The sequence below is a fragment of the Calonectris borealis genome, chromosome 8 (assembly GCF_964195595.1).
Source record: "Calonectris borealis chromosome 8, bCalBor7.hap1.2, whole genome shotgun sequence".
In the NCBI taxonomy this organism is placed as follows: Eukaryota; Metazoa; Chordata; class Aves; order Procellariiformes; family Procellariidae; genus Calonectris; species Calonectris borealis.
Window position 1 is genome coordinate 5,694,674 of NC_134319.1, and position 26,589 is coordinate 5,721,262.

Below are 26,589 nucleotides of genomic sequence, written 5' to 3' on the forward strand. Positions count from 1 at the left end.
TCGGTTTGGAAGAAAGCTCCTAGATTTCCCCCAAAGAAATGGGGTGTCGTGCCCCTTTCCCACAGCGCGAGTGTTGCCGGGGCCGGGCAGTGGTCCGAGCCCTTCCTCGAAGGCAGAGCCCGGAGGAGTCGTGGCGAGGCAGGGACCGTTCCAAACCCCGCTGACCGGCAGAGTAAACCGTGTTCGCTTCGTTTGTAATTGAAAACATAATAGTCGCTGCAGTGTATTTTTCACACGATCCATTTGCCCTGAGTATTGCAGAGTTCACAGACACATTTTTAATTTTTTTTTCCTCCCTCTATTCAAGCTGGGTCATCCTAGGTCAGACTTGTCATATCTGTGAGACCTTCTAAAGCACTTGGATGTATAGAGGTGCCTCAAAAGATGCCAATGCATTGGGGTTTTCACAGTGTATCGCATTTTATTCCTTGCTCTAGACAATGTGAAATGATGGCTTTGTTTCCATCATGTTTGACTGGAGCTGACTCTGGGTTCCCGTTGATAATGTTTTTTATATTCGCCCTCTCCAACTTTTGCTGGTCGGCCAGTCTGGCTTAAAGCTGTTTTACCCCACAACTGCAGAATTTTACATGCACCTAGGTATTGTGGCTTGGATAAGCCCTTTTGTTCTAATTAATGCATTTTTTAGGTATTAAAAATATATGTGCACTTTAATATAAAGCTCTTTTAATACATCAGCTCATGCCAAACTCCCAGGAGGAACAACTTAACACACTTCTTAGAATTCCCTTCTCCTCTTTCTTCCTTTATACGTGGCGTTTACCTCTGGAAATAGGTAACAGGTACTCTCTAAAAAAACAGGATTTCTCTCAGTAAAACCAGTGGCAGCACTCCGGTTCATCTGGAGCTCTCGGAGCGTGGAGCTAGCACGTCGTGCTCCAGTCACATGAGGAAGCATTTCTACTGAGGTTTCGAATCCAGAGGAATTTGCAGTGCATGAGAATAATTTGACATTTGGTTTAAAGTATCTGTGACAAAGAGCTTTTCTATAATATTCTCCCAGGATGGTTGGGTCAATAAGCATGTGCCAGGTTGCACAGGGCTGTATTTTCTGCAAAGGATGGGTCTGCCTCTTGATGATGGGTTTGGGCAGCAGGTAGAGATACCTGTCATTCCTGCCACCACCGCTGGTTCCTTTTAGAGGCACTTCTCAAATACCTCTGCAGCTTAGGGTCATCAATGTTATAGGGTTGTCCATATAGAAAATGAATATTCTTGGCTTTCTTCTTGTTTGCTATTGCAGTAGCAGGCATGAGAAGGCATTTTGCCCAGCGTTCCTGAATAACCAGTTCTTATTAAAAAAAAAACAAAACAAAAAAACCAAAAGTAAGAACCCAGAAAATATCATTGTCTAGATCAAAACGAACCTGTGTCTGCTCACTAGGAAGTCTCCTGGACTCTGTAGCAGCTGATGGACCTAAAAATGGTGAGGTTTACATTGAAGTTCCTATGATTTGGCTGAAATATAACTAATAATAATAAAGTGGACTGAAATGACACCCTCTTGATAGGAAGGACACCAGACAGATTGACACAGGTAGGTGCAAAGGTTAGCGTGAGTTACGTGGGAGAACCTACAGCAAGTAGGAAATGAACTATTGTCTTGGTTTTTATAGAAATCAACCGGTTGTGTCCTAGGACTTTTCCAAACAGGTCAAATCAGAGAAATGCAATATATGCTGATCCTTGTTTATAGGTTCTTTAGGACTCTAAAGCAGGTACCTGTTCTACAGTAAAGTCTAGGGTTTGTTTGTTTGTTTAGAGAATTGTCTATCCTTACGTGTCTGTGTAGCTGAGAGTAGTGGAACTGTAATAGAGTTGAATGGGAATCTGTTTTGCAAACACAGATATTAGACGTGTTTCCAAAATACAGGCAGATGCACAGAGCAGTCTTCTGGACTGCTGGAACCAAGGTGAAGAACAATTAAGACTGAGCAGGTAATAAAACACAGAGTTGAAGGTACTCGGTATTTCTGATGTTAGCCTAGTTGTCTCTTGCGAATATATGGACATCAGGTATCCAGATTCAGCCAAAAACCATTGGGAAGGAGGCACATCACTGACGCTTTTAAGACCTTTGAAAATCTCAATGTAATGGCCCAATCCAGCCTGCAGTGGTATCCTTCCTTTGGCTACCTCTGGGCTGTGGATCAGGTCCCTTGACATTATTTTTTGGTTGACCAAACTCCTACCCCTCCTTCCCCCATCCATTTTGTTGGTGCTGGTGCAGAATCAGGCCCTATTGTAATTGTCAGCATATGCCTGATATGATGGAAATGTGGAAATACTTCTATTCTTTGTGTTATTAAATTTTATCTCTGTATATATATATATATATATATATAGCATATATAAAGTGTGCGTGTGTGTGTGTATGTATATATATATATAAAAAAAAATAATGTCAACTGGCTTCAAGAGTCATTTACTCTTGCGGCAGCTGCCAAGGCTGATCTGCAGTGCTGCAATTCTTCTCTAAAAGTTGGGAAGCCCACTTTTAAAACCCCAATAAAAGCCTACTGCAGGCTAATCTAGTTTTTATGCATTTTAAAACATACACAAATGTTGTAAACCAAATAAGGTTTATATATACCCAAGATCAGCCACTAAGTACTTCAAATAGAAAGCCTGTCGCTTGTAGGTACCCAAATATTTACCGAGTGTGTCTTGAATGAGGAATTAGATGCCCTGCTCAGCCCTGCCAAATTATTTAATGATCTTTTTCACTTATTAAGATAAATGTCTAACCCACCGAAACCTTAAAAACATGCCCAGGGCCTGGACACTGGCAGCCAAACACATCACAGAGTGCGTGTTAGAAATTACCATTGCTTTGTTGAGATAGCCAGCAACATCTCGCTGACCTGCAGGGTTGAAAGAAGAAAGATTTAGTGGAAAAACCCAACCTCTGTCAAAACCAAACATAAAAAAAAAAAAAAAAAGACCGTGACGGTGTTTAATTTACTGCAAAGGTGAAGGCTGGGCTGGGAAGATGAGAGCTGCATGGGTGGGTCGCCGCAGAAATGCCTCTTCCCCTCCTGTCCCCTCTGCAGCTTTTCCAATGCGTGGCCAACGAAAGCTTATCCCCTTTTTAAAATTTTTTTCCCCCATTAAATCTGCACAACTTTTCAAAGAGTCTAAGATTCAAAGTGCTGTGCCCAACACAGAGCCCTTTTTTCTTCTGCTTTTGATTTTATGCACATTTCAAGCTGGTCAGAGAGTACATGGGGGTTTTGCAAGGGTTTTTGTTTAGGTTTGGTGGTGGGGTTTTAGCTCTCATGCTGCCAGCCTTCCCAGGATTATTGCCTATTAATTGCCTCTTAATAAAGGTGCTAACCAAGGAAAGGAATATTTTTACCTTGGTGCTAGATTTCCAAACTTGATTGGCTTTATTAAATGGGAAGACAAATAAATTTAAACCCTGCACTGAGATATCTTAGCGTAGGACACCAGCGGTTAGAGGTCACCAAGTCACTTGGACTTCCTCCCGACAAAAGCAACATCATTTTTCAATGTCCAGCCCCACGGCATCCCGCAGTGCCTCGCACAATTCGTTCGTGTCCACGCCCGCTCCGTGCCGCTCGGAGCGGGGCCGAGCCGCTTTCCACACCATGGATCCCATGGCAAAACTCCTGTGGGCTCGGATGGGGCAGGATCAGCCCCCAAGAGGTTTCTATTATGCTTATGGTTTGGAGTCCTGTTTGATCTCCTACAGCATAGCTAGATAAAAGCATGTAGTTGGGATTTCCTTGTTCTGTTACTAAAGCAAAAAATCCCCTTTATATAAGGGAAGAAAACCTTTCCTTCACCTTGTTGTGGATCTTACAATTCAGAAGGTAATCAGCTCCATTTACCTTTTTTGCATTGGAATAAGCAAATCCCTTTGTTGTTCCGTGCTTTAGTTTCCTCTGCCTGTGAGACGGGGTAACAGTACTCCTCTGGTTGCGCAGTCCTGCGTGGATGCGCCAGGGTTGCCTCCATGCCTTAGGGCATGGTCCGCAGGCTGCTGTGTAATTTCTCAGCATGGAGATACCAGTATTAAGAAGGATGTGAGGCCCTTCTAGAGTGTTACTAAAGATTTTGCAGTAGGTCTGTACACGTAGGTGAGTCGTAGCCACAGACGGAATGGCCAAATAGGACCATTTTTGGAGAAGAGTGACCATCCTCCAAATCAGTGTAAGTTTTTGCCTGCCGTGTACGTCTGTTGCTCACTTCAATGCAAGTCACCATTCACTACCGATTTCCGAAATGTACCTCTTGTATTCTCAATAGTTTTGTACCATAGGTAGGGATGGGAAGTAGTGGAGGTTGAAAACTTGGCACCTTTATGGGGTTCAGCTGTTGAATTTGTAGATGCCAGGGATGCATAATCTGAATTTCCTATTAAAACACTGAATTGGAGAGGTAGACTGAGGCAGAAGAGGTGATGAGGCCAGATGTACCATCTTCATGGTACAACCCTACGCTGCTTGCCTTCCATTTCCAAGGATGTGTGGGCTGTAGCCCCACTTCTTGATACCTTTGCCTCTGGCAGATCTCCTAGTGTGAATAATGTCTCTGTGGTGTTTTGCTGAGGGATCCCAAAGGCATCTCTCTCCGCATTTAATTTTCTGTCTTCTTCCAGACTTTCATCTGTAGTGTTTTTCTGCAAAACCCATTCTCTGGCTGCCTTTTGGCACTGCTACAGGCTTCTCCGTGCTGAAACCCCCTTGCCAAAAAAAATGTGGGTGGTGACCTAGTCAACCCATCCTCCAAGAAATAACCTTGAGGACGATTTACCGTTCGCCATGGGCTGGGGTCTTCTCTTCCTTGGGTAATTACAGCTGAAAGAGCAGCCTCTCACCCAACCCTCGAAATCAAAGGCATGTTATGTCTTCTAAGTAATATCCGTTCAACTATGGAGAGTATGTTTATGTTTCTCATGTTTTTTAAAAAAAAAAGGGGGGAAGGGAAAAAAAAAAGGGAATCTGAGGTTACTATTTTGCTGGAAAAATGTCAAGACTTGATTGGCAATATCCCGCTAAACCACAAGTTTGTAGGAGAGAAAACAAAACCATTGGATTTTCTAAACTTGCCTATGCGCGCTTTAAGAAAATGTATACCATATAGGTCAGTTATGCTCTTATTATAGCTGTGGCAAGCGTACGTATAATTGAAACGTGGAAATACTACCCCATGCTGTTCAATGAATGAAGGGAAAACAAATCTTTATTATTCCTGGGTTCACATAATATATAGGAACACTATTGTCTGTCTTTTTTTTTTTTTTTTTAAAAGCCAGTTTTAGCTTTCAGATGTATTTTATTGTCTGTGGGAACATGTGTTTTACAGACCTGTCATGTGAAAGCTATTAACAAGAGGAACTGGAGAAATAACAATAAGCCACGTAACCGTGGCATGTGTACTCCCCGAGTTCAACTGTTACGCCGCTGCTTCAAGTGCATGTGAAATTGGATCGCGCCGAGCGACGTTAGCTCTTCTCCTGCAATTTTTCATTGGGAAACTTAAGGATTTTTTAAGTGGCCTATTAATATCAGACTGCTGGCATCAGAGGCACATTTTGGGGCCAAGCTGGCTAGGCATCAAAACGATTAAATAGTGGAATGAAGATCAACTGGATTCACACGAAATGTCCGATTTTATTTACCAAATCTGAGCTGGGCAGGCGGTTCGGAAACCTTTCCTCGCTGGTTCACACGTGTGGTGGAAACCGTCCTGCTCTGCCAAGCACCGCGGGGCCCAGCGCTTGCAATTAACCCATTTCCCGAGTTTTTAGAGAAGATCGGAAAGGGGTCCTGAGCGGTGGCCCTGGCTGCTCTTGGGTACCTGAGAGGCTTCAGGTCTGTGTGTGGTTCGCCCTGCTCACAGATGATGGAGACTTTCCTTTTTCTTAAGACTAACAAAGCCCCCTAATAATCCTGGATTAGGCAAGCCTATTAACATATAGGAAAAGGAGCCAAAACGGATTGCGCAAAGTGAAATACAGAAAGTAGTTCACGTGGAGATGGGGAACGTTATTTTGATGACACTTTTTAACTCCCTGGATGATACCTTTGCTAATCACATCTAGCAGATCGTGATGGCTAAAAATGTACCATGGACAAATTTTGGTCGAACCCAACAGCACTTTATTTTTTATTTTCTTTTCTTTTTTAATTTTAGAAAGAAAAACCCCTCTGATGTCTTAGACTTCTCGCTGTGTAAACAAACCCACAGATACTTAAGCAAGTTAGTGGTCGACAAATATTCCCTAGTGCTTTCTGTAGGATCTGGGTGTGAGTCCTGTTGTCTTGGCCCAAGGACAGTTTGAACCGCTGTGCGTTTGTTTTTCCCTCACCTGGGTTTCGCTCTGCAAGTGGGAGGCGGGTTTCCTCTACCTTGTGGTTTGTGATTTACTCTGAACACGGGTTTCAGGGAATCTGGGGCTTGTTTTGGTGGGGATGTACCGTTCCTCTCGGTGACGGGCTTAATAGCAAAGATGGATGGGGAAACTGAGGCGAAGGGAAGGAGGGTGCCCTGCGTAAGGTAACATCGTGGCTGGGAAATACCCTTCCAGGGCTCTCCTTCCAGGTTTGAGGCAACGCTGTATTTCTCTGAAAGACAAGAATATGGAGTTACAGACGTGCAGCAATTTCGAGGTGTCCCTTCCATAGTGTGTCCCCTAACCCATCACCCCGTGTTTTTGAGCACATCTGCTCCATGCATGGTGCAAAGGTCCAGCCGAGCTGTGCAGACGCAGGTCTCCTGCACAGAGGGTTCACAAACAGCGTTTAAAAACAGATTTCACGTGGCTTTAATGTGATTGAAGGTGAACAGGCTCCGATGGGAGTTCAGCAGCTCTTGTGGATGGGCTGGCTGGGTGCGTGCTCAGGTTCCCCTTGCACGGATGGGTGTCCCACAGCTGCTCAAAGCACATGTCTTATGGCATTATTAGGTACAAACATACATATACCCTGTAAATACAGAGAGGAGGGAGCCAAGGAAGGCTTCAAAGGCATAAAAGTAATGGGGATGGAGTGTAGCTGGGCTGACCAGGTAGGAGAAGCTGTGCTGATACTCGATCCTCCAGCGTTTATTTGCAGAGCTCTGGGCTGCCCTGCCACGGGGCGCTCAGCAGAGCATCGGGCCCTCCCCGGAGAAAAGTGCCAGATTCGTTTTCACGGCTTTTTGCAGAGGGATTGCTTTAGGGGTCCGTTCCTGTAAGTTAATATTTGCTATGCACAAGGCTTAACTGAAACCAGGCAGTGCAGACATCTGATAACCATAACAGAGGAGAAGCTTTTTCCCTGCAAGAGCAACTTGGAAAAACAAATCCCAATGCTATTCTCTTTGGAAAGATAGCAATATGAAAAGAAAAGCACCAGGAACGGGGCTGTGTGGTTTGCAAGGGGTTTTCTAGTTGGGTCTTTTTTTTTTTTTTGGCGAGTTGCTTGTGTTTGTCTGTATTGCTGATGGGTTTGGTTATTGTTTCCCCTTCTTTCTAGCTGGGTTGCCCTTCCTCATCATTGAAACGAGCACAATCCAGCCCTACCAGCGGGGCTTCTACTGCGATGATGACAGCATCAGGTACCCGGTGAAGACGATGGAGACGATCAATGACGCAGTGCTGTGTGCTGCAGGCATCCTCATCGCCATCCTCGCCGTAAGTACCATCTCCGAAACTTCCTTTCCTGTCCCTTGGGCATCCTCGATGGCTTTTTGTCACCTCTTTAGACGATGGCACCAACATCCTGTCGGCGTTGGGGGTTTAACGCAGTCTTGTCGGTGTGTCCGTGCTACCTATTGAGGTGCACATCTCCTCTGCGATTATCTGACTTCCGCGTGAGCGTGGAGCAATAAACATTTGCAAATGAAAGCTTGTAATGGGAGAAATGAGATTATTCTTGAAGCCCGTAAACAGGCCCAAAGCTGTTTGGGCAAGTCTGTGAGCTCCACAAGAGCTTTTTCACCCTCCGGTAGGAGTTCAGAGTAGAAGCAAAAAGACTTGAGTGTCAATAAAGACTTGGCATCGTTTGTCCCTATTCAAATAACTCTTGGTATTTGCCTATTTTACAAGGTTTAAAAAAAAAAAAAAAAAAAAGATACATCTTTTCAGCTAACCAGTGCCTGGAAAAGTTTCACAGGTTAGTATTAGATTTTTAAGAGATTGTATATTACAGCCATGTTAAAAAGACAATTAAAACCTTCCACGGGGAGCGTATTCCCAGAGTCCTCACTGTAAAAAGTAGTTAATACACCACCTTCCCAATGCCTCCTCATTTCTCTTTTCCTGCCAGGTTTCCTAGAGCTGTGCTAGGAAACGATTGCACGGTGAGAGCTTTATATGTCAGCCAAAAAGCTGAATTCAACCCATGGAGCTGAGCCTCCTTATGCCAGCACGTGTCTGGTGCTGGGGCAGAAGGCAAGGGCTATCTCCTGGTTGGTTAAACACTTCCAGCTGAAGATGAAATTCCCCTATGAAAAGTACCTACATTTTTGCTTCTCACCTGCTGCCAGCACAGCTCAGGTGCTTTCCCAGAGGTGCTGCCTGCCTCTTGGTCCTTCAGCTGGGGAGGGATGGAGATGGAGAGGTCAGGAGCACTTGTTCCCCTCCTAGCTTTCATCTTTCCTCATAGGAGCAATGTCATGGGCAATAGGTATTTTAGCATGGCATGGTGCCTGCTTTGGTAATACCTTGTCCTCAGCCTTGCTGCTTCGTGCTGTGAATATCGCCATCATTTCCTGATCTCGCCATCGTTTCCTGACCACATATACTCACCTAGCAAAGTAGGTCCCCAAAACTGCTTTGTTCCTATGCCCCCTCCCTCTTCAAAACAAGCCCAAAAGGTGCCAGACCCCCAATTCTATAAACACGGCAGAATTTTACCCTGCAGGTGAATTACCTCTGAGTGTGGAAAAGCCATAAAAATGAAATGAAAAAGCCTCTCATTTTCGCATTACTGCCTGAGCTATCGGCACGCTGGCTCCATGCGGAGTGTGCTTCTGATCAGTAATGAGGCGGTGGCAAATACAGGAGTTGGAACAGAAACTGGAAACATAATCAGCTGCCTATGTGATCCATCAGCTTTCTACCACGAAATAGCAGGTCAATTAAAAGAGAAAGAAAATCCCCAAAGAATTAGATGTTTCGCTGTGCCCACAACAAATGTAACTTAATAAGGTAAATTCAAAAGCTCAGTTATTTGCTGTTGAGTGATACAAATGGCTAACGAGGAATTGAAGCAACAGATTTCTTTGCTATGGCAGCGTGCATGGAAAATTCAAGTCAGCCTGACCTCTTTTTTCAGATGTAACCCAGATACCAGAATTACTGTAGCATAATAGGAATTCCTTCCAAATCCACAAAGCACTGACTCTGCTCCTTTTGCTCACGTTTGCCTTTGCAAGACAGGACAGCGGTTATGGGGACTTCCAGGGAGCTGGCGTTTTGGATGGCACAGCCAAAATTTCACGCCCTTGCCTTACGTGGCGTCATGGGCAGTCTAGCCCAGGGTAAAAGGTCCAGGTCATGTTTTAAATGGCTTAAGGACACTCAGAGTGCTCATTAAGTAAAAGGCAGAGGTGAAGACCTTTGCTTCGGTCAGGATGTGAGAGGATATGCATTTGGTTTTAATACCTATATATTTACTGACTTTAGGCAAATTTCTGCACAGATGACCCTGGACAAGCTCGTGTCCCTGGGCTGTGCGCTCTCACATCTCTCCTGACTGCTCTTCCTGCTGTGGAAGATGGTTAATTTGATCATCTTGGGCACAGAAGCGTGTTGATGGTCCCCAGGATGGCCAGAGGAAGGTGACATTTTCCTCTTCCTGAGCCTCGTATGGGTACCGCTGCTGAGCCACCTCGTGTCCTCACACCCGACAGGTCTTGAAAGCCTATGAAAAATACCTGAGAAAATTAATTTCCTAGATTAAGTTACACAGCCAGATTAGCTGATTGTTTTACAGTTGAGGGTGATACGCTTCAATGTGATTAGACACAAAGAATGATACACCAGGGACATAAGTGATTAGAAAAGCTCTAAAAGTAATTACAGGCTAATTGGATTGCTGGTGATACCTTATGATAATGATAAAATCAGCACGAGAACCAAATGTCAGCAAGAGGCATTCACAGACAGAAAAGTTTGATATTAGCTTCTCTCTAGTGACCATCTTTCCTAAATGTGTGTGACAGTCCTGCGGGAGCCGTGCCCGTCACATAGGCACGGCATATGTCCCATGCAGCTGGCTTGCCAGAAGTGCAAAGCATAAGAAGAGCTTAATATCTTTAAGACGTTTTTTTTTTCAGGATGTCCTTTCAGTTTGTGCACATCTGTGCCGCATTAGTTTTTCACCTTCCTGCTTTATCTGGGATGGCACTGCCAAAAAAACAAGTTTACCTAATTTTTAGCTTCTCATTAAGGTTGAGCCATGGCTTTAGCTAAGCGGGGAGGGTTCATGGCTGCCCAGCAGTGTGTTAGCGAGGGAATGAAGTCTCCAATTTACAATCTGCTACATGTGTGCAATTACCCAGACCACCAACGGTGAGAGAAAAATATTAATCCCCAGACTTTTGTTGGTCACATGCCTTTTCCAGGCCAAGAGCCTCGGGTTTACGTGGATCTGTTTGTGAATTTGGAGTAAGGGCACATCCGCCAGTATCAGATGTCGTCCTTAATTCAGCTCATCTCCCCTCTGCAAAAGCCATAAGTTTTGAGCCTTGTGGCTCCCCTTCTTGTGAATTTAGGCTTTTGGGAGGCTGCAGGCGGTGGCCGTGCCCTTGTGCAGGAGCATCCGTGTCCATCTGGGACGCCCTGGAGTTGCCTCCTGCCAGAGGAGCAGGAGATGCTCCAACCTTCTTCTGCAGTTCTCATGCCAGTACATTTCCTGGCTGCCAGTTTGTACTGGAAGGTGGTCCAAAATGGAAATAAACCATGGTCTTTGGAGTCTGAGAGGATTAAAATGACGCTGGACCCGGCTAGCTGCAGCTCCCCAGACAACTCTTGGTCACAACCAGATTTCCAAGAGTAAATCTTGGCAGTGACATGTAAACCCTGAATGATGGTGCAGCCACCCAAAGTATTTCTGTGCATGGTAGCAGAGCGCTCTAGCTTGGCCTTTATTTTTTTATTTTTTATTATTATAGTTGTATCTCTCTTTGATAAAGCCTGCTTAGCTGCAATTTCAGCTGCCTTAGGTCAACTGTAGTTTTTTCAAGCCACGGTACGAGTGAGTTCAAACAATGATACAACTTCATCTCCTCTTAGTCTAATTGCCATACTTTTCCAGTTTATTAGTTTCCAAAGGTTGTGCCAAGCTTTTAAAAAAGGTAGGCAGGGGAGCCTTGTCTCCTGCATGCCACTGGCAGGCTGCCATGCCGGGAGGAATATTGCTGGCTGCTCCAGAAAGGGATTAACATGAAGGCATTTCTCCTGACAGTTAATTTTACATATCACAGTCCTTGTGACTAGAGAGGGGCAGGGACGAGGGGGCGGCTGAAAAAAAACCCGCCTCGATTTATTACTCAGGTATAAAAACATTTAAAGTAATGAATAAAATCCTAAAGCTGTAAATCTGGAGCTGAAAAACTAGGTGTGTAACGTGACGGAGAACAATTTAAGCCTTTGCCTCTTTGGGAGAGGTGAGACATTTGGACTTCATTTCACAGCCTGATTTTCATTAACCCGCCTTTTAAGAGTCGGGATTATGAGAAGTCAGGTCCTCTGCTCTCTGACCGTGATTTATGGTGATATTGTCAAACACCCTGTCACAAGAAATACATAATTTGCTGCCATGCAATGGCAAGACCCCTTGAAATGCCCAGAAATAGCTGGCATTTACAGAGGCTTTGAGCAGCCTGAGTTGGGTCTGGTAGCAGCAAATTTTGGGCCAGAATCTGAAAAGTTTTGGGCTTTCTGAATCTTCCTCTGTTGCATTTGTGGTTTTCAGAGAGGATCAGAAGATAAACAGGTTGTTCGTTTGTTTTCCTCCAAAATCAGTTTGATACAAGGGGGTAGTGGATCTGGCCCTTCCTTCCCAAACACAGAGTAATTCTTTATCTGGTTTATGTTAAATTTTTTTTTCCGCTATGTTGGTATAGATCTGGGGTAACTATTTCACTTCTGTAAAGATATGCCAACGTGCTAAACCAAAGTCTAGCTTTGCTTTTTTTCTTGTTTATCGAATTCTTCTATAAACAACATCTCGGCAGTGCAATCTCTTCCTGAGAGGGAAGAGGAGGAGGAGGATGGAGAGACGCTGGGCTATGGGCTCTCCTTCCTCGCTGTGGAAGCAAGATTCCTGGTTTGAGATGCTCGGAGCATGAAGAGCTGCCTTGGCCCTGCATTTGCCACCCGTGGCCGGTTTTACACAGCATCTTTCCTGCTCTCTAACCTCTCTGTTGCGTTTCCCCCGCAGATTATAACGGGAGAGCTCTACCGTATCCACTACCTGAAGGAGAAGTCACGCTCCTTTATCCAGAACCCCTACGTGGCTGCTCTCTACAAGCAGGTGGGCTGCTTCGTTTTCGGCTGCGCCATCAGCCAGTCCTTCACAGACATTGCCAAAGTGTCCGTCGGGCGCTTGCGGCCGCATTTCCTGGAAGTTTGCGATTTGGATTTCTCCACCATCAACTGCGCTAAGGGAGTTTACATCCAAAACTACACCTGCAGGGGAAGTGACAGCAAGGTCCAGGAAGCCAGGTGAGGGCCCGTGGCATCAAAGCGATGGGTTGCTGCCCCCAAAACGGTGTCTCACGCTAAATATGTCTTGGGGTTTCTCTGCCAGCAATAGATGATGCAAATGCTGCTTTCTCTGCGAAGGCTGTAACCCTGTCAGCCAGCGACGGGCAGTTTCCCTCGGGAATTGCGGGACTTGGCCGAATAATATTTCTTTTCCTTTCTCTTTATTCCTACACTATTGTTTCCCCGAGCGGTTGCTCAATGTGGGAATTCACTGTAAGAGCTGAGCTCATGGTGAGCAGCTCCAGCTGTCCCATGCGGTAGAGCAGAGGGCTTCTCCTCCAAGAAGGCTCCACGCAGGCAGGGCTGCCAGCATCCCCTTTGAGCTCTCTATCAAATCCATCAGATGCTCAATTTTGACATTTCCAGGGGCGTGTTTCATATGTCGCAATTAAGCAACCGGAGAAGTTGCTTGCTTCTTATTTCTTTACGGTTTCCTGGTTATTTGAGGCGAGACGATGAGTTATCGGGCTATCCTGGAAATAACTGCTGTCCCACGAGTAGACCAGGAAGGGACGAACAATGCGAGCATCCTGTCCATCCGTTCGCTTTCTGCCTCACGAGTGAGCGGGGCGGATAATGGGGTTTTTATAATCCGAAAGATTGGGGGTTGTGGGTCCCTCTGCTCTGGCAGCCTCTTGGTAGCAGCAGGCAAGTCACCATATTAAGTGTAAAATTATACTACTAAAGATTATAGTGCCTGGTTCTTAGCACCTGCTTTGTTTTGCAGGAAATCCTTCTTCTCCGGGCACGCGTCCTTCTCCCTCTACACCATGCTGTATTTGGTGGTAAGTAACCTCAGCCTTGCTTGAGATTGAGCTGCTTTATCCCCTGTCCCCCTTTCCTGAGGCACTCACCCGGGAGCAATAACAGCACCGTCAGCGTCGGAGATAGAGGGTCAGTTGAAAAAAAGAGCCTGAACAAGCCGGTGGTGGAAAGATCCACTCTCAGCCCCTGTGGTGGTATCTGGAATGGAGACTTCTGGGATGACAGCTGAGCTGTGCAGCTTTGGGATGTAGCCAAGGCTGCAATTAAATCCAAATCCCACTAAATCTGTGGACGACCTGCGCAATTTTGTTCACCCCACGTTGTGGTTTCCACTGGGGAGAGTTTAGGGCGAGCCAAAATGTTGCATCGATGGAGGCGGAAGATGTGCCGTGGCAGCTCTGTCGGGGGGTAAAGGCTGGTTCCCAAATGTGCCAGCGGAGCAGGTGGAGCAGCCTCTGCCCTCCTGGATCCGGAGTGGAGGGCTGAGACTTGTTTTTCTTTGTCAGTGAGAAATGGCTCTACCCTTCCTGCACCGGGGCTGGGGCCGGGGCGGCTGCCAAGGTGCTTCCTGCCGGGGCTGCGGGAGGCACGCTGCCCGCACCCCCGAGGGGCTGGACCCGCACGCAGCATGTAGGGAGGTTCTGGATAGTGATTTGTGTCTGGTTTGCTTTCTTTTTTTTAAATTTTTTTTTTTTTGAAGATCAGGAAAAAGGTTTTGGATTCCTTTCAAGATTTGTGCCCTTCCCCCCCCCCCAGCCATCTCCTGTAAGCTCAGACTAACAAGCAAAGAAACAGCATGGCACTAATAAAAACATTAAACATGAGCTTTTATCTATGAGCAGTGGTTCCCCCCCATCCCTTTACCTTACCCTCTGAAAAGATAAATGACCACTGCTCCCTCCTGCCTTTTCAGCCCTGGATCCCCCTTCCCTGTGAGCAATTTCTGTAATTTAATTACTAAGCTTTCCAGGCAGTTGGGGGCGGCGTATTAAATTCTTTCCTCATTTCTCCCTTTTTTTTTTATTCTTGGAAAACTTTTGAATTTCTCCAGTAAACATTTTGGCTGTTTCCTCCCAGCCACGTTACAATGGCGAGCCGCCCCGGCGACGCTTCGCAGGAGGCTCAGCCCTCAGTCGCTGCCGTCCAAAACTTTCTGAGCTGAGTTTGGAAACCATTGCTCACACCGGAATTTATTTATTTCCGAGGAGATCCGCGGGCGGTCAGATAAGTCAGCCCCAAGACGCTTTCAAGCCTGGCATCTGGAAACAGCAAGGACTGCCAGTCCCTATTAAGTTGTTGGTGGTTTCTCTCCAAATACTCAGCAAGATTCGGGTTGTCCTTCCAGGTGTTTTTTTAGGAGATGCTGCTCCTGGGCCTTTTTGGAAGCCAAGCCTGATGTTTTACCTTTTGCACAGGATCATGCCCTGCAGCATCCTTCAGGGTAGGGGACAAACCCGGGGGGCTGTGCCCAGCTGGACAAGCGCTCACCCCCTCCCTGTATTTCCACCCCGCTCACTGCGGCAGTGGCTGCCCAAAATCGCCAGGGCTTGACCCTGTTTCCACAGGGCGCTGTGCAGACCATGTTTTTAACATGTTTTTCTGAAAAGCCAGCGGTTATGGAGCAAGTGAGAAATGAAACAGCCTGTGGCAGCACAGCAGGAATGCCGGTGTCCGGGGGGCCAGTGGCAGGAGGTGCACTGGAGACCCCAAAACTGCTTTGCATCAATGCCTGCTGCCTGATTTTCTTTTTAACTTTGCAGCAGGCTTCAAAAGTGGCATTTAGCTCCTGCCATAACGCTTCGGCGTAGAAAGCTGTCTCTGATCTCTCTTTGTCGCCCTTCCCCGTCCCCATATGGGAGCACTCGGGCTATCAGCAGCCTCTGCCCTTCTCCCTGCCTGATCTGGGACAACAGGCTGCTCCACTTATTCCTCTCCATGGAGGGGTTTTGATGCCCAGTCCCTTAAGAATGATTTTATTTTATTTTTTTTCCTTCTCCCAAAACTGGGATAAGGTTGGTAGCCGGCTTCATCTGACCAGCTGTTCAGTTGCCTTGTGCCTTAAAAAGTCAGGGGAAAAATTACACCAAGTGTTTGGTCATAAATTGAAGGGAGAAAAAGGCAACTTGAGACAAGACGGTGTGACACGGTTCATATCAGAGGCAAGGAAATGATGATATTACAGGTCTTTTCCAACCTAAATGATTCTATGATTCTAACTTGTCTTGCAACACTCTGCTCTCCACTGGCCGCTGCCAGAGCCTGAATGAGAAATCTCATACAAAAAGGGAGGCAGAAAATCTCTCATGTTGGAGAGGCTGATAATACCCCAAAATAATTAAAACAAAAAATAAAAAAATGAGATTATAATAACCCAAAGGGATTTTATTTAATGCAAAATTAACCCTGCTGTCTTGCCCAGCTGAGTGGGTTTTTGGAAGCCTGGTTAGAAACATGGCATCCACCATGCCAGTGCCTGCAGGAGGTGGGTTTGATGGATTTAATCAGGGAATCATCTCAAGCAAAACAAAACGGCTGTTCTCCGGTTCCTGGGAAGCGAGGGCTGTGCAGCGGCACGTTGCTGCCAGTGCTTTAGGTACCGGGAGTTTTCCAGGAGCCTGTGCAGAGTGGGGGGATTTGAGGGGCTGAGCGTGTGTTGCAGAGACTTGGCTGATCAGCCGCGTCCTGCATTCCCTATTGAACAATACTTCATATTTCAAGGATAAGTCACTTCCCGCCTTTCCTGGCGTTCCCTGGCTTCACTCTTGGAGCCCATTCTGAATTACAATGTTTTCAAGTTTGCCTCACCTGATGGAGACGGCTGCCAGAAAGCTTTAGTCTATTAAAAGATCCCCGGATTCCCACGCATCCCACAGGGCTTCACCTACACCGTAGGGATGGATTTGCCTGGGTGTTTGGTGGCGGTGGATGGGTGACCACGGCTTCCCCATCGCCCGGCACAGCAGCAGTGCCCAGCAGTATCCATCAAGTAGAAGCAGTTTGGCTACGGGCTCCTGGTAGGAACACACGGATAGATGCCAAGCCCTGGAGGGCTTCAGGGGAAAAGTCCCAGGGAAAGGCACTTGCAACACAGTAAAATCTCCTGGGATTTAGTTCTAAACACTGAGACTTCAGGGCTAAGTTTCTCGCAGCCTTCTTGTCACCAAGAACACCCAATTAACATCAGGCCTTTGTATAAAAAAATTTAAAAGGGGAAATTACACTTGGGTAATCCTCTTTGTCTTAATTTTCCTTGCTTTGTTACTCCTTGGCTGAGTGAGCCCGTAATACATATTTATAGCAGGCTGAGGGAAGAGGAGGTATGTAACAGCTTATTCCACACAGCCGTCTGGACCTGACCCACACCCCTCGGTTTTGTTTTGCTGGACGTGGGGAGTCTTTGCAGAGAGCGATGGGGGCTTTCCACTCCCCTCAAGAATGTGAACCCATAATGCTGATTTTTTTGTTCGGTTTTTTTTTAACGACACAAAGTTGCCTGAAACAGAGAGGATGCAGAAAAACTAAATTAATATCAAAAAAGCTAAATTAATATCCCTGGCTGATTCTGGATAAAAGGGAAGTAAACAGGGCAGCTTGCGTATTTAATGTGCATTGGTGGATGAGGTTGAAGACTTCAGATCAGAATGGGTTTTAGTGTGTTCTACTCATATATGAAAAATTAGAGATGTTGCTGGTTTTGTGTATCTGGGTGAGCGTGAAGCTTTGCACTGGGGTTTCTTGCTGAAGGGTGGAGAAGGTCCCAGTGCCCTCTTGCTGCTGAGGGATGACGTGCCCGTGCGAAGGAAACTCCGTGGTGGTTGTGGACTTGGAGTCAAGTTTAGAGGTGACCTAAGTAAGCTAATAAACTGGAATTACATCAGAGGCCAGGGCTGAGGTGTGAACTGCGTTGCTGAAGTGATGGGGATATTCCCGACAGGGTGGGAGGATGCTGTACACCCAGCAAAGGCAGGAAAGAGGCAGACAACGCATCCCTTTGGTGCTGGGAGGTCTTTACCCTTCTCCTGTCCTTGTCCCCTTGCCATCTTGGTGCTAAAAGCTGAGTTGTGCAGTTCCCCCTCCTGCAGCTGGCTTTGCCCAGCCAGGGCAGTGCGTTACGCCGGGGTGAGTTTGGGTTTGAGGGGTTTTGGGTACCGCTCTGTTTGTAGATGGGGCTGGAGATGGAGGTAGCTTCAGGTCAGACAGTCAGAAACAAGACCAGCCATTTCCCAGAAGGAAACCTTAGCTCTGACTAAGGGACGTGGTTGATGGAGTTCAGGGTTGCGGTGGGGAGAGCGTGAACAGGACGGGATTTCTGGGTGGCAGAAAGCCCCGGGAGGCTGGAGGTGATGCTTTTAGCTCTGTGTCCCCTGCCAGCTCCTCCTCGATGGGTTTGCTTGGGGGTTGCATGTGGCCACAGGCTGTCCCCACCAGCACTGTGGAAGTCCCCTGGCAGAAGAAGAGCGATGTGACGTCCTTCAAGCCATCTGCTTTGTGGTAACTCGGCCTCTGCCAGGAGACAGTGGATGGGAGCTCCAAATAACTCCTGTTCTGTGTGATCCCATTTAATTTCATCCGCGCTTGCTCCTGTTGATGCTCCTCCGGACTTTCGCTGCCCTGTGACGGTCTGTGGTGGAAATAACCCTGGTTGTGGTCTTGCTCCTCCATCCCCTCCCAGGAAGGGCTCCATCCAGCCCCATGTTCCCATCCAAATCTGGCAGTCCTTAGCAAATCCTTCAGATTTGCTCTGAGGTTTCAAAAAAAAAAAAACCTTCAAAAGCAGGTTTTCAGATAAATTGCCAGGAACTTCCCATTTCTCATTAATAGCACTAATTCCTGTTTTAGGGAAATTCTGATTCTTTCAGCCCCCAAGCACCCCTTTTGCTTTTTGACCTTCTCTTATTAACTAGGTTTTTTTTTCATACCGAGGGCAGAGGCAAACTTTGGAGCACCCCAAGGCTGGCCTCTGAAGTACTTAGGGGATCCTCAGCACCCTGGTGTTTGAGGACAGTTTTTGACCTGCTGCATGCTCATAATATGCCTGTGGAATATGAAAAGTGCTGTTATCCTCTTTTTTTTCTTCATGAATGGGGAACTAAAGAGCAATTTTTCCAAGACTTTTATTGTGGCAGTAAAAGGAGCTCAGTCAAGATCCTGACGCTGATAGTGTAGGGTCTGAGATGCATCTATTCGGGTGGGTTTTGCTCCTCCAAGATATGCAGGTGTGAGTGTGAGTTGGGTGCTGGGGACTTGGCTGGCACCCAGCACACCCCGTACGGTGCCACGCTGCCTTTGCACACCTTTTCCAGGGCTAAAGTGTGTAGATTAGGCACTCAGTTCAGAGCTGTGCTTTGGAAGGAGCGAATCAGTATACAAATATGTTTATTTTTTAATCGCTTCAGCCCCAAAAGTGTCTGCTTTATTGTGTATTCAAACTCAGGGTTAGCTTTTTATTCCTGATTTTTAATTGATACTTTGCTTCCTCAAATAGGAATGACCTTTGCTTCCTCAATAGATGACCTATTTAGTCCAAGCTTGTGGGATGGAATGGTTTGAGGGGATGTCAAGGCTGTGCAAGAGACAAATATCAGATTATCCAGCAGCAAATTTCTTTCTTAAGGGGTTTGATGTGACAGAGCCTCAAGACTAAAGATGTTAGGTTTCAAGTCTTCCTGGTAGAACTAAGAGTAATAATTTATAAGATATAATACTTGGAGCTAATTTTGTTCTGCATCAACATACTGGAACCTGACTTTTGCACTGTCACCTGGGCTGGGCTGTGACTCTTGAACATGAAAATAATCCTGAGCCTGAAGCATGGCAAAAGAAGCATATTTTTATATCTTTTGTGTGCTTTAAAAATGCTACTCTCCACAAAAGCTGGTTTTTCAAGGGACATTGTCTCTACGCTGAGAAATTGTATTTAAAGATATCCGGGCCCCCAGCCCTCTCTACCACCACCTTCCCTGACTACTTTGGGAGTATCCTGCCTGCACAGTTTATTCGCAGTGGCAGATCACTGGGTGCACAAATACCATGGCAACAAAAATTCAGCCAGCCTAAGCATTGCAAACTAAAAATGCAGTTCTCTGCTAATGAACCGCATAGATACTTGCTTGCAGGATGAAGTGCCTGCTGTTAAATCACTGCAAATGGCTGTGCAGGATGGGGTTGTGCTATTTTACAGCTCCAGCTTTCCAGCTCAGCGGTGGCTGCATTTTACCTGGAGGGAAGGCATCTCCTCACTGGTGGTGTATTTTTGTTATTTTTTTAGATCTTTCTGGGCAGAACATGCCTCTTAATTTTGACATGTTGGTTGTTGACTCATCTTTTTCCCGAGCATAGAAATTATCATCACAAACTAGAGAGCCAGCCCAGTGGTCCATTCACTGGGCTACCTCAGCGTGGGTTTGCTGTGGGGATCTAGAGAGCTGTAACTCGTCCCATAGCATCGCGTGCACAAGTTTGCACGGCGTGGGGTGTGCGCCGTGGTGACGTGGCTCCGTTCCCAGGCTCGGGCTGGTTTGCAGATACATTCCCCAGAATTGAACGTGCATTAGCCAGCGCCGAGCTGTTTTGGTACTGCTCTCTTCCATGTTAATTGGCTAACAATTTGGATAATTTGGAGCATCTGCTCCATTCAAATGACATGGTATTTCATTTCCTCTAAAGAGCCCAGTGTGTGTTCTTTCCAAAAAGGGGTAAATATAATATTTATGCAACAACCAAACATACTAAATTGGCCAAAACGATGCTTCCCCCTTATCAGCTTTCCAATTAATTCTGCTTTTATAGGTAAATGGTGTCATTAAGTTATTTGTGGTTTCAGGGAACCCGGCAAGAGCTTCATTCCCTTTTATATCAAGGCAGTGTAAACTGCTCTGGGTGTGTAAAAGGGATCGTAAATGGGTATTAAACCACTTTCCAGCCCTCTGATGTTGCAAAGTCCCACGAAGCACGCTGGGTCTGACTTCCAGCGCTTCATTTAGGTACAGGCAGAAAATACCTGCTGTGGCTGAGCCCACGGGCAGCGGGTCCGAGCTGCAGGAGCCGAGCAGTGTTTTCCAGGCACGTTTACACTCTTCAAGCCATCGAATGCCTCTCTCCTCCCCAAGCCTGAAGGTTGCTGCAGCGTCCCTCCCTTCCCGCAGCCTTCCTCCCCGCGCTGCGCCCAGCCCTGCTCATCTGTGGGCAGCAGGTTGCCGTTTTCCTGTCCTCTCTTCCCGCCCAGCTTCCCGGTTCCCACAGGAACCGGCTGTGCCCGCCGGCGGAAACGGAAACGGGCCCAAGATAGTCACGGGGAGGGGGACAATGTCCATTTGACGTCATGTCAGCTTCGTCTTTTTGGGTCGAGCCAGGACCTTGCTTTTCCCTCGCTGGGTAAGAGCGACTTCCCATGCCTTGCGACAGGGCGGCTGCTCGCTTACGCCCCTGCAAACACCAGGGCTCGGGCTGGGAAACGTGATGGCGATGTTAGAGGATTGCATTTTGCATCCACGTGATGGCAATGTTAGAGGATTGCATTTTGCATCCACGTAATGGCAATGTTAGAGGATTGCATTTTGCATCCACACGGTCAGCGGTTGCGGCTGTGCCTGGAAATCCTTGGGGCTGGCTCTGGAGGTGTGGCATGCTGCGTTGATTCCTGGTTTTCCTCTGAGAGATGCTGTGGGTCCCGCGTGCCCCAAATTTGGGACCTTCCTTCTGTTAGGCGCTAAATAGCTGGGGGGAGGAATTTCCAGGGTGTTGTGTGTGACTGTGATGGACTTGGAGGCTGAAGCAGGGCTGGGGGATGAGCCGGGATGCGGGGCGTCCCAAGCTCCTGACCCTGGCTCACCAAGGGAGGGCTGTACCCATCCGCCTCTGCCCGCATCCCCTCCATGGGTTAAAATCCCTCCAGCTTCACTCCCCTCTGCATGATGGAGGCCACACGTTTGCAAAGAGCATCCTTCTTTGACAACTCCCCCTTCCTTACGCCATGGGGGTGCGGGTGCCCCACAGCCAGCCCCACAGAGTAGGTGCGGCGACGCATGCACGTTTTGGGCACAGCTTCTCCTTTGCTGCCCTCAAATTAACGCAACCTTTTTGTTTTCTTCTCTTCCCCGCAGTTTTATCTGCAGGCCAGATTCACGTGGAAGGGAGCCCGCCTGCTCCGTCCCCTACTCCAGTTCACCCTCATCATGATGGCGTTTTACACCGGCCTGTCCCGTGTGTCGGACCACAAGCATCACCCCACCGACGTGCTGGCGGGCTTTGCACAGGGAGCCCTGGTGGCTTACTGCGTGGTGAGTATGGCAATCGTGCCAGGAACGGCAGCGGGGATGCTGGTGGGGGTCCCGGGGGCTCGGTCCGGTGTCATCCCCGTGTGACAGTGCGTGTAAACCTCGTTTGCAGGTGGAGCGCGGCTCAAGAGTGGAGCACCCTACCAGCCCAATGATGGCAAGGGAGGGTGCACCCGCTGGCACTTTCCCCTCCCCATGAGCAAACGCCGTTGCTGTGCTGGAGGGGTGAAGCAATTCCTCTTGTCCCCCACCAAACAAACTGCATATTCAGCAAAAAATGCAACATTTAGGGTTTTTCCCCTTCGGCCTTGGGCTCCTGGAGGCTCCTAGGAAAGGGGCTCCTTCGCCCAGGCAGCTCAGGGTGCTGAAAAGGCATTCAGACAAGGGAGAGCACTTCCCTCTCGGCCAGCAGCATTTGCTTCTCCAGCTGCTCTCGGTAACGAGCACTGGCTCGTTTGCAAGGCTTTCTGCCAGGGCCCAAGCAGGGAGTTTGGGGTGGTTGGGATTATGGCTCTTCCCGGCACAATCCAGCCAAAAGCCGTCCCCTGGGAAGGGGAGCTGGTGTCTGCCCAGCGAGGGGAGACAGGGTGCCTCGTTTGGTGGTGGGTTTTTAATGTAGTGAAAGGGCTCGTGAGAAAACGGCGAACAAAAGCCGTGCCCGTTTGTCTTCGGCTGCCGGGCTTGTTCTCATGCAATTTGCTTTCCAAAGAGTGACCTGATTGCGCAGCCCTGTAACTCGAAGTGACACATGTAGATGTTTAAAGTAGGCAGGGTGGGGGGCAGCAGGTCGCTGCCTCGCATAGAAACAAAGGGGCTGGGGGTTATGGTTGTTCTTGTGTCTGTATGAACTCCTGAAAGCAAGATTTTTAACAGCTTACAAACTTTCTTGGTTTTTGGTTTTTGTTTTTTTTTTTTTTAACTGATCTAAAAGTAAAGCAGCCCCGGAGGCAAGGAATTAAGTTCGTTAATGTTATATTTTGCAAGGAGAAAAAATAGGTTATTTATGTACTTTCCACTCATTGATAATATTCCAAAGCCAAGACAAAAATGTCATTGTCGGGAAGTTTTGATGAAGTATTATTAACTCCCTGAGCAGTAGCTGTTGGGTTTTGCCGTTGCCTGATGCCAACCTCCCATGCGGGGCTGGCAAATTCCGAGGGGGAAGCTAGAGAAGTGTGTGTGTGCACAGAGGCTGCTGTAACGCCTGCTCGCAGCAGCAGCGTTACAGGTCCTGTGTCCTTCATTCCAATATTGTCGGGGTGTTTCTCCAAATCCCGGTAATCTTTTCCTGCCCCAGCAGTCAGCTGTAGCAGCGTGATGGCAGTGCTGGCAGCCCTGGGGAGAAAAGGCCCTGGGCCACGCGGGGAGCAATGAAGCAGCTTGTCTCAGTCCAGGTGCCTGAATTCGTACCATGTGGGTTTGTTGGGACAGCGAGTGCACATCACCAGGTGGTTTTACCAGCGGGTATTTACCTCTCCGTGTGCCTTTCTGCTTGAGAGGTGGGATAACAGCAACATATAGGAGGATTCGGGACCAGGCGATCCATCCCTGGATCCCAAGCAGCGGTTTCAGAAAGACAATAGCTCTCCGGATGCTCGGGACAGGCGTCCGGATGCTTCCTGGCTGGGATGAGCGGCAGGGCTGGCCATCCCCTCCCGGCCCTCCGGCGTGCTGGGAAGGGGAGGCTGTGGCGGTGCTGGGCTGGTTTTCCGGTGTCGAGGTAAACCGACGTAGGAAGCAGCTGCCTGGAGTTTCACAGGCAGGCTCGGCTTCGCCTGCGAGCCTGGGGCAACCTGCGCTGCTCTTCCCAACCGGCTCGTGGAGAGGGCAGTTGTCTCCAAACCCTTTGCAGGCATGGCTTGGTGGCTGGGGACATCTCAGGCAGCAGCTTAGGACTCGGGGCAGGTTTAAACCCAAGCCTTGTCCCATTTCATCAGCTTGCAAAGAACCATCAATACGTTTTTGTTCTCCCGAACCTGGCTTTGCTGGCGTGAGCCATTGCCTAGGAGGGACCGGCAGGCTTTCCTCCCTTTTGGGAGATGGCAGCAAGGGACAAGAGGAAGAATCACCCCGAGACTCCCTGGAGTTTGCATTGAATGTATAGTTTAGCAGCTTTTTGCTAAAATGACTGGTATATCAGAGCAGTTACCGGTATGTCCTGGGGGTCCTTGCCCAGCTCTCGTGCACGGGATGCTCTGAAGCAAAGGGAGGGACCTGGAGACTCACCACCTCCAACCCACCCTGGGTGCTCCCAGACACCCCTTCCCGCAGCAAAGCCTTCAAGTGTCCACTCTGATGATAATCAAGGGCCGTTAAAATGCCGTAGTTATCAGGCTGTAATTTTCAGTAGAAACCAATTGTGGGTTTCATCTCTGAGGGCTGCCAGAGCTTAAATCCAGGTTGTGCTGCAGCAGACGCATTTGTCCTTTAGTGCCTGAAATAACAAGCAGAAGACATTAGTGTCAAGCGCTTCCAGCTGATGAAACATTTGGACTCGGATCCAGGGTGAAATACGATGAGGATTTCTTAAATGGAAATAGTTTTTATGCGCGTTGTAGGCAGCCTGCTATGTGTCGTGTAGTTTATGTCTCATCTGATGGAGAGAGAACAGGGGAGACGACAGAAGGACGTGCTCCTGGTGTTGCTCTGGTTAGCTTAGGTGAGTTTTTTAACCTCTCTGGATGTGATTAAAGATTTCTTCAATATAATGAAAAGGAATCGGAATTGTTAAGTGGCAATATAGGATATTGGCTTAGTTTGTACAATACACGCTCAGTCTTCTGCCATCAAGTTTTCTTTATGGGTGGAGAGCACCTTCTACAGGAAATGGAGCTAATCCAAGTGAAAAACTTTGCACGTTTATTAGTCCTTTTTTGTGTTAAACAGTTCAAGCATTAGGAGGATTTAACACACTGTTTTAACCCCAAAAGATCACATTTCATGATTCCTGTAAGTGTTTATATAACCTCCAGCCATGTTAAAGTGAAATACAGTTTAAAGAGAAATGAAACCTCTTACCCAATCTCTGAATTAAACCCTGAAAAGCAGCGAGCAGCACAGTAAAAGCTCAAATACCCAGGATGACACTCCACCATAACTCATTCCTGTCCAAAATAAGGACCAGACTCGGTGTAATCCCCATATGCTTCTTGCACTCAGCAATCTCCTCCCATAAATTGATTTGTCATGGCTATCTTGGCGCAGAAATTGGACATCTTTTTGATTAAATCCAGCTCTCCGAGGTGGGCAAGTGAGCGAGATGGCATCAGAAATGCGCCGAGCCAGCCGAACGGGGGTTTTACAGTTATTAACGACCCAAAAGAAAACCATTGCCAGAGCAGTTCAACATGCTTTTACACCGCGATGCTGCAGCAAGAGGCCGGACTCCAGCTCGCGACCCTCGGCAGGGTCAGTGGATCCTGTTATTTAACCAAAGGCACAAACGCTGCCACTTGGATGCCCTGTAAACAACTTTATCAGCTCTGTTATACAACTGGGCAGCCAGACACCAACACATACACGGAAAAAAGAGCTGGTTTATATGTCAGCTCCTTCCCTGCTTTTCCACCAAGCAATAAAAGCTGAGCAACAACAGCTCAGCTTCCCGCATCCCTGGTTATAATTGTAGGAGAAAATTGCCACGTGCAGCAGGTTCACTGTCTGTTCAGCTCAGTTCCTTATCTGCCCGTGCTGATTGGGACTGGCAAAAGTTGTTTCCAAAGATGACTAGACCTGCTGTGTGGGGCTCTGGGTAGCTAGAAAATGTGGAGATGCAGAGGAGAAACCTTTGCTCCCTCCTGTGTTACCCAGCCTGCATGTGCTAATCTAATATTATTCCTTTGAGCACTTGGACTTACGTTTTTTTCCCCTGATTTATCTTGTGGCTTAAATGTTGCATCCGAGTGCTGTGGGAGAAATCTCAGTCGTGCTGCTAATTCCTACAACCACGTGCTGCTCCTCCCGGGGCTTGGGCTCAGCAAACGTGTAGCTCGGTCCGAATTATCGGTGGTTAAGGATGTCTGAGATGAGCCGGCAAATTTGGGCTGGCAGAGGCAGTCGGCAGCAGGACCGAAGTTTGGGGCTTTGGTGCCAGCTGCCAAAATGATGAGTCCTCACCACTTTTGCCCCGTCCAGAGGATCTGTGCTGTCTGACTCTTTTCCCTTCTGGCGCGGGGCTGAGTTTTGGCAAGGGAGAAAGTGCCCCGGTCCTGGAGGACCGATAAGCTTTGTGCAGCGGCTGCCAAGGGAGGATGTGGAAGTTTCCTCCCAGCATTTTGTTTCTTATTGTGTTGCTACCTCCCGAAATTGCTAAGCGCTGGCTTTTTCACATCCGGGAGAGGGGTTACATCACGGGATATTTAGGAAGAAGTAGTCAGGAATAGCTGCCCCTCTCCTTAGGCTTTGGCTTCAGGACCAGACCCCGGCTCCATACCGGTGCCTTGGTGGGGCATGAGGAGAGCATCACTCGCTGTTGACTCATTGCTGATAACTTTTAATACAGCTTTGATTTAAAAGCTTTTAATTGCCTACCTGATGTCTGGCTGAATGAATTGTTTCATGCCAGCTCCATCCCGAAAACCACTCACCATGAGTCAGGCCGGCCCTTTGGAGACCTTTGTTATTTTATTGGAGTGTGGGCCGTGTATCTGTTTCCTGGCTTTTCAACCCGTTCAGCAGAGGTTTGGGTATTGCGCTCGGTGATTACGCAGTGAGAAATGAAATTGTTCTGTAATGTTTTTACGCTGTGTTTTGTGAGGTCTGAGCCTTTTTCCGTATTGTACAGAAAGGTGGTAGCAGGCGCTT

At 47.6% G+C, this 26,589-nt stretch overlaps 1 protein-coding gene across 1 annotated transcript in view; it reads left to right on the forward strand.

Moving 5' to 3' along the window:
- The window catches only part of PLPP3 (phospholipid phosphatase 3), a 47,118-nt gene that overhangs the window by 17,925 nt on the left and 2,604 nt on the right, over positions 1-26,589 (forward strand). Inside the window, exons 2-5 of the mRNA XM_075155695.1 lie at positions 7,506-7,663; positions 12,420-12,703; positions 13,473-13,530; positions 21,613-21,789. Coding sequence (XP_075011796.1) covers positions 7,506-7,663; positions 12,420-12,703; positions 13,473-13,530; positions 21,613-21,789 — 677 coding nt within the window. The remainder of the gene's footprint in view (positions 1-7,505; positions 7,664-12,419; positions 12,704-13,472; positions 13,531-21,612; positions 21,790-26,589) is intronic.